We start from the raw sequence: 14602 nt of genomic DNA, 5'->3' as shown, positions 1-14602 counted from the left end.
TAATGGGGGCAATTCCTTGGGTTAGTTAGTCTTTGCTATCTTATTTTGTAAAGGAATAGGAGAGATAAGGAGGAAAGTATAAAAAGTAGTGTGCTTAATATAAAGAAAGTACAAGTTGTGAAATTGAGAAAAATTTAAAATATGTGCTTGATCTTAGAAAAAAAAAAAGAAAGGATGTGTAAGAAAGAAAGAAAAAAAGAAAAAAAAAAGTGTGAAAGGTTGTGAAAAGAAAAGAAAATAAAAGGATTGGAAAGTGAGTTGAAGGAGAAATAAATAAAGTGTTAAAAGTGTCTTGGGTTTAGAAAAGTGGAGTTATCTTTACTCTACTTGGGATATTTTTATTTTTAAGTCACTTTTTAGCCAAATATTCCTCACCTACCAAAGAGCCTACATTACAACCAAAGATAAAGACCTTTCGGACTTTTGAAGCTTAATCACATTTAGTAGATGAGGGAGTAGACTTTGAGCAAGCCTATGGTAAACTTTGCATGATGCATGATTTGAGTGCTTATGTACACATTATCCTTATACACTTTGAGAGTGAGAGAACACTTCCCATCTTTGGAAGTTTGCCACGTGCGAGAGCTTGAATTCAAGGTGTTCCACGAGTTAGTAATGAAAGTGCACTAATAAGCCTTGCTTGATTTGATTGCGTTAATACATGTTTAAACTGTTCTTCCATCTTTTGAGGCAATTATGACATCTAGTCCTTGTGCATTCCGTGCGTCTATTCTTGTGTCTTTATTGTTTTGTTCGAGGACAAACAAAAATGTAAGTTTGGGGGAGTTGATACGCTCGGATTTTGCACTGTTTTAAGGCCATTATTTGGTCCGTTTTTTATGTCAAAGTCACTCTACACGTCCATTATTTGCATATTTTGTCTATTTTGGTATTTTAACATGTTTTGTGAGAAATGTGCATAATTGAGCCGAAAAAGGGAGCCAAAACGCCAAGTTTGGGAATCTGGAGTCAGACGGCGACCGCCGACCGCCGCGGATGTGTGCGGCGACCGCCGGCGCCCGGCGGGCAGATCAATGAAGCGAGTCCGCCTCGGAAAAATGTGCTTGGAAGAGAAGTCTCGTCCGGAGACAGCCGGAAGATGTGCGGCGGTCCGCCGTCGAAGAGAACAGACTCTCTGGACTCCAACGCGGAGACCGCCGGCTAAGGTGCGGCGCCGGGCCGGAGAAAGGCGGCGAATCCGAGAAGCCCTAGATTTGCGCCCAGTTTTACCATATTTTGGATATTTTTTCCTTCTACAACAAGGCATGGATTTTCCCTATAAATAAAGCCTCAAGCTTCATCAAAAAGGAGAGAACTTCTAATTGCAAAATACTTCATAGAGATCAAGGCCTAGAGTACTTCATTGGTGCAAGGAGTTGGAGAAGAATTTCAAGAACATCAAGAACAACAAGGATTCAACCCACGGGTTTTATTTGCTTTAGTTTTATGTTCAAATTGTCTTCCCTTCAATCTATGTTTTTAGCTTATTCAATTATGTGTAACTAAACTCATAGGATTTTAGGGATGTGTTAGTAACGACTTTGGTTATACAAATTCCTTTTTCTATTTAATATCCGTTTTGTTTTTACTTTGTTCTTTCCCTAAGTAGTTTTGATGCTGCATGATTGAGTGACACAATCGTGTATGATTTAATATAACTTGCTTCATAACTTGCTTAAAACGGCACTGTTAATTGAGAGTGAGGACTTTTCAAGGGTCTTAAGAGCTTTTTGGAGTTATGTGTTAGGATTGACAACCCTAATCTTGTAATCAACATTTGTATCGCATGAGCATAAGCTAGGTGACTCATCCTTTCAAAGTATAAACTGTGCTAGGGTATTGTAGTGGGAATTTTGTATAACCATAACTGTGAACACATATCCCTGGGATTCCCTTATCTCTATTGTCTTCCTCTTGATTTATCTGCTTTTAGTTGATCTATGCTTTCTATTGTTTTTAGTTTTTCAAAAGTTTTCAAAACCCAATTGTTTTTCCAGATAGTATTTGAGTCTTAGTAGAGGATAGACACTTTGTGTTCGTCTTCCCCGTGTTCGATATCCGGTACTAACCTTTAGCTATACTATATATACTCTATATACTTGCAGGTTTATTTAGACCTAATAAAAAGTTCATCAATGAAGATCAAGAGATGAACTACAAGCCTAACAGTGGGATATTTTCCAAATTACCAAGAAGTCATACCATTAGAAACTTTTGCACTAATAAAATCAACTTCAGTACCTAAGATTGTAGGAACCATGTCGTAGTGGGAGCATTCCTGTGGAACACAACAGGTTCATGGGTCTAAGAGTGTCATAAGATTCAGTTTTAGATTAACTTGAACATAATTCCTTTAACTACAATGTAGCATTAGTTACTTTGGATAATCATCTTTGAAAAGGTGATAGATTCCATATTACAATCTAAGATAGACAACATGTTTTATAAGACTTGCAATGCTACCTACAGGCTATGTCAGTCAGTGGGAGCAAGTATCTTTGTAAGTGTAAATGTGGATCTCAAATGGCTAGACAATGACAATAGGTTATGCGCAAAGAGAATTATCTTCTCGCAATCGTTGTGCTAGGATTTATTCGATCCTACTGTCTATCAGAACTTACATAAATTAGAATGAATGTATTATGATTGTCAAGACAGCTTTCTATTAATAGAAGTCTTGAAGAAATCATCTAAATGGAACATCCTAATGGGTATGTAATAAAGGGAAAAAAACACATGATATGAAGCTTATAAAGACCTTCGTGTTTATAGGCATGCATCTAAATCAGAGTATATGTGTTTTATCAAAATTGTAAAATGTCTGGAATTTGACTTTTACCCATAGTAGTGCTGTAAGCACAAGGAAGTTGAAAGTGAATTAAATATGGTATTATTGGTACTCTACGATGATGAAATCTACAAAAGTTGCAAACAACTAAGATTGGCATCTGGCGTAGGAAAACTGGTTGTCTACCCAGTTTTAAGATAAAGGATTAAAGAGAAACTAATTACATTCTGAGCATCTAAGTCCTTTTAAGATTGCTAAAAAGAATGTTGAGATTATCTTAGGAATCATATATCTGTATATTGAAAAGCATGTTTCGAGTACGAATAGAATCTTGCTTGTATACGGAAAACTCTACAATCCACTTCTAACCCGATTCAGTATTATTCGAGCAGTTTCGCACGAATAGAATCAGTATTATTATTACATTGTGTTTGCTTGTGCATTTATAAGATGTTTTACAAACATTTAAATGCATAAGAAGTAAACAAAGCCTAAGTCTTTTGCTTAGTAGACCGGTTGTGGGCGTCGTCCACTTTAAGGTAACACGGTCAGTTCTATGCAATGCTTTGCAAAAGAGAAAGAAGAATTTCACAACCTAGATAGACTTTGGCTACCTATCGTGAAGGGTTGCAATGTCAGTCCGCATATTTCTAAGCCTTACTGAAATAAGATGACGTTGGTGTGGTATAGCACTGAACGGATCTAACAGCAAGATGTGTCTTTATGCTATCTACTGAAAGACTAGGTCTTGATAAAATACTATTTCTTAATCGACATATGTTACCATTGAGCATACAATATTGATTATGCATTACTTTGACTTATCAAATGGTGCAGGTTTTTCGCAATACAATAATCCTGATATATTGGGTTGTGGTGATTAATATCTAGCGGTGCTAGGATTTCTATTATGTTGAATCGTGCACGAGGTGAGTCTCGTTTGATAATGTCCTCAAGAGGAGCTCGAACAAGGTTTTATTATTTGGAAAACTGGCCAGTTGAAGTTTTATTACTCTATGAATAATAAATAAGTGTTTCTTGTTAAGTCTACTCTTGGAATTAATAAGATGTTAATTAATTAAGTACATAGCAGACATTAATTAATTAATGGACATTTATATCTTAAGCGTAGGAAATAAATAATATAAACAACTGAAACCCGGATTACTTGTAATTTCGGATTTGGATGGGGAGGTCAATATTACTTCTGTAGTGGCTACTCGTAATATTCCAATATAAGCTTGTATTAAATTGTGGATTCAATTTAATTAGTAAAAAGCTAATTGGGGTGAGCTCATATCCAAACCTTCCATAGATCCCTGTCTGAGCCCAATAGGAACTTAATATAAATAGGAGAATAAAGGAGACAGAAAATACACCTTATTATTTTCTTAAAATTTTTGTCCACTCCATCACAAAGAAGGGGACGATTTTTTTCTCTCCAGCTCTCCTCCGTGAAATCGATTTTTCTGTTTTTTTTATTTACGTCCTAGTATCCCGGTGAGATCAGCCCACAATGATATCGGAATACAGTTCGGGAACCAAAGAGAAGATCCGTGGTCTAGTATTGAAGATCATCACGTGGAGAAGGCGCGAGCAATCGACGATTCTTTGGAGAATCAAAATTGGTAAATCTAAACCGTAGAAATCATGTTTAGGATTTATATTTTCTAAGCATGGATTATTTACATGGATTATTTGCGTTCTAGCATGCAATTATCTGTTTAATATGTGAATTGATTAATCGCATAATCGGTCAAATAGATCTGTATCTGATTTATTTGTTTTGTACAAGTCTTCCGCTGTGCAAGGGGCACCAAACCCATCAGGTTAGATAGTGCACTTTGTGCTCTCTACGCGGAATATGAAATGTGGTACAATACCACTCACCAGGTACGTGTTGCTTCTAGTCCTTCTACATTTAATTTTGGTGGCGGGAACTATAGCAATGTCATGATTGATCCAGACGTAGTATCACAATTACAAGATCTATACGGTGCTACAACCAATAGGACTAGAGCTATTGGTGAGTTAGATATATATTTGTAATCGCGCAATATTATTTTTCAAGATGAAGGTCCTCCTACTCAACAAATTGACGTCCTTGATTGGTGGGGAACACATGACAAAGAGTTTCCGATACTCTCGATAATGGCTAAGGATATTTTTGTCGTTCCTGCTTCCACCATCGCCGTTGAGCAAGCTTTTAGTGTCGACGGTTTTGTCCTAGACGACAAAAAGAGCAATCTCTCCGCCAAAAACATGGAAGTCACATGTTACTTGATGATTGGGCAAAGGCGGACATGAGAGCACAAGAGCAGGATTTCGACTTCCGTGTAGAGCGTGATGGTGAAGACTTTTCCACCGATGACGAGGTCGGAAGTGAGGGCGCTCAACAATATCAATGAGGGGGGGGGGACGGTGAACGGCGAGCACGGCCGACCAAAAAGGTAAGCAAGGTAAGAGAACTACGTGGGCTTTGATTCCTCAATAAAATTATGGATACGTAGGCAACTCAACTTAAATTTGAAAAGTTTAACTTTGAAAGTTTAAGTTGAGCTTAAGCCCTTTTCAATTTTTTCCTTTTTCCCCCCATTTCATGGTTGTTTTATTTATGTTCCGACGACACTTGTAAATTATATCACATTGTTGTATATGTATTGACAATTGTAATGTATTGTTGTCCGTTACAACTGAAATTCAATAAAATTGATATGATTTTCACCTTATTCGTCTTATTTCAATTTAAACTATCCATTGGCTTGTTCCAATTTATTGTATAAGTCCAAAATTCCAAATTACATAGCAAAAAAAAAATGAAAACCGCCAAACCGAACCGAAACTGCGAGGAACCGTACAAAAACCGGCGGTTTGGAATCGGAACTGGGACCACCGCTTTTCGAACCGAAACTGAAATCGTGAAATAGCCTCATGGTTGGGTTCTGGTTCCACATTTTCCAAAATCGGAACCGTCAGTTTACGAACCGTGAACATGTCTATCTATATGTGGGTGGACTTTGGGTACATAGAAGTACACGACCCGGTGGAGCACTCTAACTCGCTTGGATGTGGCCCTTATTTGGGCGGGTCTTTTTCCCTTATTTGGGTGGATCCTAAAAAGGAATATATTCCAACACTAATGAAACATAGGAAGTAGGAGTAATTAATGGAAAGATATGCTATTCTTTTTTAAAGAACTTTATATCCAGATAGTTCCTAAATTCAAAATTTTCCTTCTTGAGGTTCCATAATTTTGGCACTTGACCTAGCTTTTAGATATTCTTTCCATTCCTTGTTAATAGAAACACTTTTTTTTCAGCACAGATACAAAGAATAGTAAGTTAAGTAAATGATGAATAAAGTAAGAGAGATGGAGATAGAATAAAAAGTAAGATGGAGAATTAGTTAATATGAAAAATAATAATGGCCCAAATATCTTAAAAAAAATTTAAATAAAAAAAATGACTCAATCAACGATGAAACAAATGGAACACAAAATACAATTAATTTATAAAATAAAATTATAGTCACCCTCATATTCGATTAAGAACGAGCATAATAAATTAGTATTCGTAATGACGAATCTTTATGTTATCCTAACCAAAGTAGAGCCAAATCTTGACGCACACAATTTGCAATTGCATGCACGACAATTGTAGTCCATCAAGAGTGGGAAGGGAATCCAAAACTGAAAGCTCAAGAAAATGGGCCCTCTAAACCCCTAATAAATCCTCACCCTTCTCAGTTAGATTTACTCGATTCACAGGTCGCCGACGCTCACGGCGGCCGCCACACTCTCACGGTAGGTTTCGTATATAATCTCCGTTGAGTTAATCGAATCCAAAACTAAAATTGTTTTAATTTGGGTGATCTAATTGATTGAAACATAATGCATGCTATTTCTATTCATTTAGAGAAAGCCTATTTCTTCGTAATTTGAGTAGTCGGAAGTCGAAACCAACTTTAAAGTGATGTGCAAAATTGTAACAGGAAACAAGTGCTTGTTTATTTTGACTCAAGTGGATGGCTGCAAAATTGCAAGCGAAAGATGCAGAGGAATGGACTTACAGAGGAGAAGGAGCTGTGAATCTTGTTCTTGCTTATTGTGGAAGCTCTCCTCATTTCGTACAACTCTCTCTCTTTTAAAGTTGATTGCTAGAGTTTGACATTTTTAAGGTTTGGTAACATGAAAATGGTAAGTAAATAAATGTGGACAATTATCTTATCTTATATTTAAACTCGTCTCTGGGAATAGGATTGATTTTGGTTGTTTTGTATTTTTAAACTATTTAAATCTAGCTGAGGGGAGAAATGGAATAAACTCTATCTTGCACCCTTGTAAAAAGATTTCATCTGTGCAAAATATTAACATCTTTTTGGTGTAACTCCACTGCCACTAGTCAAAAATAAAAACGATGAAGTCACTATACATGCATTTCTATCTTTTACATTTTTTGAATGTTTTCCTCAACTTAAGCTTGCTGGAAGTTCCCCTCATTAAAACTATGGTTCACCATCATTACTTGTAATGGATGAAATAAGTAGAATGTAAACGAACTCTTGTTTGAAGTGAATAAAAGTGTGTATATATTGGACTTATGTGCATGAAAGAGGCTATACGACTTATTTTATGAATCAAAAAGGTAAATCTCTTGTTTGATAAAAGTAGCCACTATTTGAGATTTTGAGTCCTTTCAAGAGTAGAAGAACTTAAGAAGAATAATCTAAGGAACGAGATACTCAATCCTATCACTTAAGATGTAAATAGAGACATCAAATATATCCGTATATTGTATCTTGATACTGAGATGCTACATTTCTGTACAAATGTCTAATCGCATTTACTTTTCTCTCATGCATCTAGGTTGGAAAGGTTTTAAGGATACAAAAAGTTTCAAATGATAGGCGTGAATGTGAGAATGGTCATTCAGCTCTAGTGAACCATGAATCCCTCTTGTGGGGAAAATTTGAAGGTATAGTTTCAGCACCTACAAAGGAAATTGCGGAGCATGTTTATGTGCAGAAAGTAATGTGCCCACTCTTGGGATCAGAGCATGTTGATGCAGGGGTAAGATATTCTTCTAGAAAATTTTGGAGCGAAAATTGCCCTTTTCCCCTGTCGTGTATAATATCATGTCCATGGTTCTACTTACTCAAGAATCTTATTAGTGTTTTTAGTAATAATATCTCTGTGCTCATTATGTTTGCTATCTTTTTTGTCCAACACATGTATGTCAGTACATGTACTGAGTTTACAATCCAAGTTTTTTTTTTATGTTGTAAAAAAATATTATTAGTTGATGTGTTTTTACTTCTTTAATTGGGCGTTTTATATGGTTTCATGATGATTCCTTTGATTCTAGGCCATAACGGATATACATATTAAAATTCAATTTTTAGTTATTTCAACTAAGCACACTTTGAAGAGTAATGGGTTGGTGACTTGGCTTCACATGGAGAAGTGAGGCATTTTATTTTCAATTTAAAGACAAAGATCTTTGTTTATAATGTAACTGAAACATAGAAATTTGTATACAACTTGCTGCAGATCCATGTTCTTGTGTCAAGAGAATTTTTGGAGGCAGTTGACAACAAGGTTCTTTGCCAGCGTCCATCATGGCGTGTTGATGCTGCCAGAGTTAATCCCCTTCGTGACTCGGCTCTTCTAATTACTGATCATTCAGTGTTTCCTCATGGTATAGATTCATGCCAAGTTTGTTTGGATAGATAAAGCCATTTCTTTTGTTTCTCAGATCAAAGATGAACTACTGAATCTGAATTTCAGTTTATGCTTTGCTTGGGCGGATTTGGCGCATATCTTCTTTGTATTGTGGCCGTTGCTAGAATTTCTTCACATAAATTATTCTCTGATGTTGAGTCATGGATTTCTAATGGTAGGGTGTAGTGTGGGACAAATTAGGACAGTTGTGGATATTTTGCTGGAATGCAAAATTTTATGTTTGACATGCTAGTTTTATCTATGTAATTTAGCCCAATGAACTCAGTAGCCATAATAGATTATCTATCAAAGACCACTATTCACTAATTGATGCATATCAGCTCTCAACAACTGAGATTAATGATGATATACTTGCATGCGAGTTCCTAATAGTTGGACTACAATGTGTTGATCATAGTCTTTCTTTCAGCTTCAGGTTCTCTCAAAGAGGATTTCTGTGTGTCTGTTGAGATAAAGGTGCTTTCCTAGTGTTTATCCTACTTATGTGCATTGTAACTCTTCTACGGATACCTACTTCCTTGAACACTTTATTTAGGCTTTTATTACATTTTCTCACTTTTTCTCTTATTCTGCAAAACAGCCCAAAGGCGGATTTCTTCCTACCTCAGAATTTATAGCTGAGGGAAATGCAGTTAAAAAGAGACTTACTCGATTTAAGATGCACCAAGCTCTAAAATTACATCAACGAAAGGTAATGCCTAAATGCCTAACCTTATTCATTTCCTGGAAATAGATTTTCATTATCGATGTCTGCTTGCAGCATTTTGACTCTTATCAATGATATGAGACTTTTATATTTCATAGACTATGAGATAATTTTTACTTACAGAATTGTTTCTTTGAGCATAACTGAAGGGATTTTTCAATGCAGATATCTCAAATAAGTCAATATGATCCTCTAGATTTGTTTTCTGGATCCAAGGATAGAATACAAAGAGCATTTAAAGGCCTCTTTCTTACACCTCAGAATAATTTTCGAGTTTTCTTAAATGGTTCGATTATTTTTGGAGGCATGGGGGGCACTGCAGACAGCACTAGTTCTGCGGTTGCTCAATCATTCCATGATGGACTTAAACATGTTATTTCAGCAAAGGATGGGATGCACATCAAGGGTTTAGTGGATCTTCTCACTGAAACTATTTATAAGTCTGGCTTGTTGAATCGGCTTCTTGAAGTACAGAAGCTTGATGCTATTGATATAGAAGGTGCAATTCATGCCTACTATGACATTATTTCTCAGCCTTGCGTGGTCTGTCGGAAAATAGGTGGAAAAAGATTCTCAGCAAGATATTCATCAATTCATTCAATGCAAAGGGATGATAAAGTGAAAATTGTGAGGGATTACTTGATATCAGCCACAGCAAAGGACTTAAGTATGATGATTAGTTTTAAGCCCAAAATAAATATGGATGAGGAGTCTCCACATCGTGCTGTCTTTCTGGAAGCAAGCAAGCAAACCTTTTGTTACAAGGTGGACACCAATTTATCCTTCTGTATGTTATTATAATTATTTTGTTTGTGATATAGAATCATGAACTTGTTAAACTCCGGGAAAAAAAGTTATTAACAATAACACTTTTATGTCTTTTCATGCTATGTGATTAGAAGCACGGACTTCCTTCTGGTTCTAGCTTTATGTATAAAGTTCTTGTTACTTGTTTATGAGATACACTCTGTGAACTGTGAAGTTAGTTACCGACACATGGAAATATAATTTCGGAATTAAATCTTCATGTCCATTTTTGTATTAACTTATTATTGTTTTGCATGTTATTGTTCTTATCTGACCAAATTCCTTTACAATCTCATAGGCATTTTTCATTGACCTGGACATGAAACCATTGAAGAAAATGGAATATTACTATGAGCTGGATCAACAAATAGTCAACTACTATGTCCAGATGTTAAAAGATACAGATGTGCTTGATTGTGATGAGACAACCCATGAGTCACTGAACGCGTGCACCAGTGTTAAAAATGGTGGTAAGTTCTTTCTTTTTCAGGCAAACCATAACTTGAGGTTCCTATACTATTAATGTTTGCCTAGTAGTACAATGACCCAGTAAAAGCACATCGACCTAAATATGTGTTTCGCCTTTTGAAAATTTGTAAAACTCAAACTTTGGGTTATGAACCAATAATTTGAACTTTGTTGCTGAAGATATATATGGCTTCATGCTTCTCCTTCCCCGTCTGATCTCTGTCTAAACACCTATCCATCTGAGTTTGCGCCTGACTTTGGCCTGTGGAGTTGTATTTAGTATCTAGGTCAAACAACGCACCATAAAAAGAGAATTTTGACCCATATTTGCTCCTTGACTAGTTCTCAGCGACTTTCAAGATACAGTTTCAAATTTATGTTAGCGTGCGGCCTTGTTAGTTTATAGAGAAAGACTTGTGTCAGCGTGAGCGTCTGGTGTGCGCTGCCTTAAATACCAATTATGAATTAAAATATTAATTAAGATTATTTAGTTTTAATTAAAGTGATTAAAGTGTTAATTATAGTACTCCCTCCGTTTCAAGTAGATGTCACAATTTCCTTTTTAGTTTGTTTCACAGAAGATATCACTTTCCTTTTTTTGGAAAATACTAATTAATGCACTCATTCACCTTATCTCTCTCTTCATTATTACTTCAATTACCTTTTTTTCTCACCCCATTAATGCATTCAACTACTCTCTCTCTCTCTCTATTTAACAAACTAAAAAATCTCTCCTAAAATTAAAATCCCGTGCCATCATCCAAGTGTGACTTTTGTGAGTATGGAATGTAGTGGGCATACAAGTGCAGCTCTAGTTTATAAATCCTTCACCATTTGTTAATGGAAGTCTTCAACCGAAGCAGTTTCAACATATTAAGAGTGCATCATTTCCATTTCCAAATCTCTACAACCAAGTATTGCAAATGCTACACTTTGTCGTATTCAGTTTTCCTAGTTATGTTTGTGGGAAATGAAATAAAAGGAAATGATCAACCTATATCATTGAGAAAATAATCAATCTTCTCCATCAATGCATAAATCAAGGGAAAGGATCACTGTCCATCAAATAGCGGTGTCTGTAGTGTGATTGGATTGTGGTACATTCATATTTGAGAGTTGACCGTATTATCACAAAACTGAATAGTAAGGTTGCTAGAGTTTGACTACTATACTGCATTTAGACTCTTCTACCTTTTCACGTTGGAAAAATAAAAAAATGTGGCAATGCATGTGATTGGATTGTGGTATACTTATGCTTTGTCTTTACATATTTATCATTTGCTTTCTCTTTCTTATCTTTGGGATCCTGTAAATGTGTGGTGTATCATGCTTTTGCAGAAATGACAAATTGATTGAGGAGCTTAAAAGAAAGATATAGATCAGCTTTCTTTTCTATGAAGAAAGGGTTTGTCAATTACTTCAGTATCTTCCAGTCCATCAGCAATTAAGTTATGAAGTTCGATTTGGACTGAGATGTTAATTGGAATATGGCTCACTAGAAGATGATTGCTCCTCGTGTGCTCTCTAGACCAAAACTTAACCTCAACCAGTAACTGAATCTGGAATGTAATTCTATCTGTAACGTGTAGACTTCATGAAAATTCTTGTTCTCATTAACTTGAAGTGTACCAATCTTGTTGTTGTAATTTTGTTCTAAGCTACACTCAGTCTTCATGCCTACCTGAAATTGTGTAAACAGCCAGCAATCAGCTTGACATTCATGCCCACTCTATCAAATTAGGGTTTATTTAATCTTCCTTTGCATATTTTCAGTGCTCAGGTCGGTGGAGTGTACCATTTGATTGAAAAACTTCTTTCTCATTTATAGACAGCTGGAAAAAGATATTGCTTTTGACACATAGACATACAGTACTTCCAAGCAAATTTCATTAGGGTTACATTTTCTAATATACATTTATTATGCTAAAAGAATGGCCACCCTTGAACATAGCCATTTATTAGTTTCTAATCCCTTCAGAATTTGCATGTGGCCTGCTGCAATTCTTTATCTTCTGTTTTCTCTTTGTTGTTTTCCTATGGCGTTGGTTGGTTGGTCGGAAGCATTCTCTTTTCAGGATTTTTTTTTTCAGGATTTTTTTGCAGACTTCCTGGATTTCTTAGATCAATTTTCTGACTACAGCCACTTTAAACCTGAGGATAAGGTGAGGTTTTACCCATTATCATGTATTGTTTTGTTTCTATAAATATTATAGTTTGTCTTCACATTTTGCCTTTGCATTGGTAAGCAAGTAGCTAGTGATGCTGATACTGCACATCAAGGGTCTGTCCGTCTGATTGTGAACTAATATCAAAATGTACCCCCCTTTGACAAGGTTATGGCATGCCGACATGACTGGCCACACAGTTCATTTTGATGAGTTCAAAAAGGTCTCTCTCTCTGTCTCTCTACTTTGACATTGCCCAGTACTTCTCCAGATTATATAAGTTTATCTGAAATTTAGAGGGTGTTTGGCTAAGCGTATTTTAGACAGCTTATAAGCTCCCAAGATCTTATAAGATGTAATCTAAGGAGCTTATAAGTTGACAAAGTATTTGAAAAGTTAAGCTCATAAGTTAGACAGAGAACTGAGAGTTAAGAGACAGAAGTTGTAGTTAGACATAGATATCTGATAGATAGAGAGATAGATATAGAGAATCAGAAAAGGGGAAATGGGAATGGTTTCTATTGAAAAAATATAGTAGGGTTTTTTGTAAATTAACTATAAAAAATAAGACGAGGATGAGGAACTTACATTTTCGGGAAGTTATAAGTTACTGGAACTTATTTTACTTCTTATAAGCTATTTGAGAGCTTATTTTTTTCCACACACTTTTCAAGAGCTTATAAGGTCCTAAATGCTGTATTAATTTTAAGCTCAGTCAAACATGCTTCTTTTGTAATTTTGTGATGGATTTAGCTCTTATTTATTAGAAAAGTGACGTGAGTAGTTCTACTCTATTTTGTTTGAGGTGCAGACACATTTAAGTTGAAAGCCACAAACTGAAGAGAAGCTCCTCTATAAATGGATGGTACCAATTAGTCGTGGCAATAATCCTCTGCGCTTCACGAAAATGGTATGTATGAAATTTCAGTAGCATACAAATTCTAACTGTTGATACTCTCAATCGTGAAAAAAATTAGAAGAAAGATGCATTCTGTTTCCATTTCCCATTGATTAATAATTCTCTCTTTCTTGTAATACGATTTTCTTTCTAACTCACAAGCTAGGTTAGATTGTTCTAACACTTTGACAGTTTATAAGCTCTCCAAATATCTTATAAGATGTGTAAAATCCCCTTAACATGCTAGTAATGTGACTTCATGTATGTTACAGGCAAAGCCTATTATAACTATCGCCCCATGATATGAAGATGCTCAATGTTTATAACACAATTATGAAACACTCATATTCATTAGATATTCCATTCCTTGATACACCCAAACTGTATTATCACACTTGTTCTATTTTTGAAGTACTTTTGCATATGTCAGTAATAAGGAAAGATCATTGTCCGATATGTCAGTAGTTTCGAAGGGCAATATGGTGCTGAATTTTAGGTTTAATATTTGATGACACTGTATAAGTGCGTTGAACCAAGTGACTCATGGTGCAAAGTACTCCATCCGTCCCATAATAGATGTCACACTTGGATGATGACACGAGATTTTAGGAGATATTGTTTGTTTAAGTGGTGAGAGATAATATAATTTTATACATATTGATTTGAGAGAGAATATTTTTCAAAAGAGAAAATGTGACATCATCTTTTATGATAAAAACTAAAAAAGAAAGTGTTATCTATCATGGGACAAAGGGAGTCTGACACAACTTAGTAGTAACACATTTCCACTCCAAACCACTAAGGTATGTGTATCATTTGGGGAGAGTAGGGTTTCAGAGAGAGAATGTGAGGGAGACGAAAAAGTGAGGTAATACTGAGAGAGGGAATGTGTGTAGCCAATTTTAATTAGAATGACGGAAATTGTGGATATGTAGTTCAAAACAGATTCTGTAAATCATTGTTATGCCAATTTTGCTTCGATATTGTACGAAAATGGCCGAATAATGTAGATCGAGTGTTTTAAATTATA

At 35.6% G+C, this 14602-nt stretch overlaps 1 protein-coding gene across 8 annotated transcripts; it reads left to right on the top strand.

Annotated features, from left to right (window-relative positions):
* The first annotated feature begins 6468 nt into the window (after positions 1-6468).
* On the top strand, positions 6469-14213 carry LOC125202745 (inositol-pentakisphosphate 2-kinase-like). 8 transcript variants are annotated; one of them, XR_007173183.1, is made up of 13 exons: positions 6469-6590; positions 6779-6913; positions 7653-7856; positions 8337-8484; positions 8938-8984; positions 9109-9219; positions 9400-9999; positions 10340-10511; positions 11848-11914; positions 12600-12671; positions 12843-12897; positions 13486-13584; positions 13845-14206. XR_007173183.1 is itself a non-coding variant. In XM_048101192.1 (10 exons), the coding sequence occupies exons 2-9, from the start codon at positions 6812-6814 to the stop codon at positions 12641-12643; spliced, it is 1428 nt and encodes a 475-aa protein (XP_047957149.1). In that variant the 5' UTR covers positions 6469-6590; positions 6779-6811; the 3' UTR covers positions 12644-12671; positions 12756-12829. The 8 variants fall into 8 exon arrangements, 2 of the variants coding, with proteins under 2 accessions (XP_047957149.1, XP_047957150.1); XR_007173182.1 differs by lacking the exon at positions 11848-11914 and having other exon boundaries at positions 8944-8984; positions 13845-14213; XR_007173180.1 differs by lacking the exon at positions 11848-11914 and having other exon boundaries at positions 13845-14211.
* The last annotated feature ends 389 nt before the right edge of the window (positions 14214-14602 follow it).

The sequence above is a fragment of the Salvia hispanica genome, chromosome 1 (assembly GCF_023119035.1).
Source record: "Salvia hispanica cultivar TCC Black 2014 chromosome 1, UniMelb_Shisp_WGS_1.0, whole genome shotgun sequence".
NCBI lineage: Eukaryota > Viridiplantae > Streptophyta > Magnoliopsida > Lamiales > Lamiaceae > Salvia > Salvia hispanica.
Note: the sequence above shows the minus strand (reverse complement) of the source record. Positions and strands in the feature narration are given on the sequence as shown.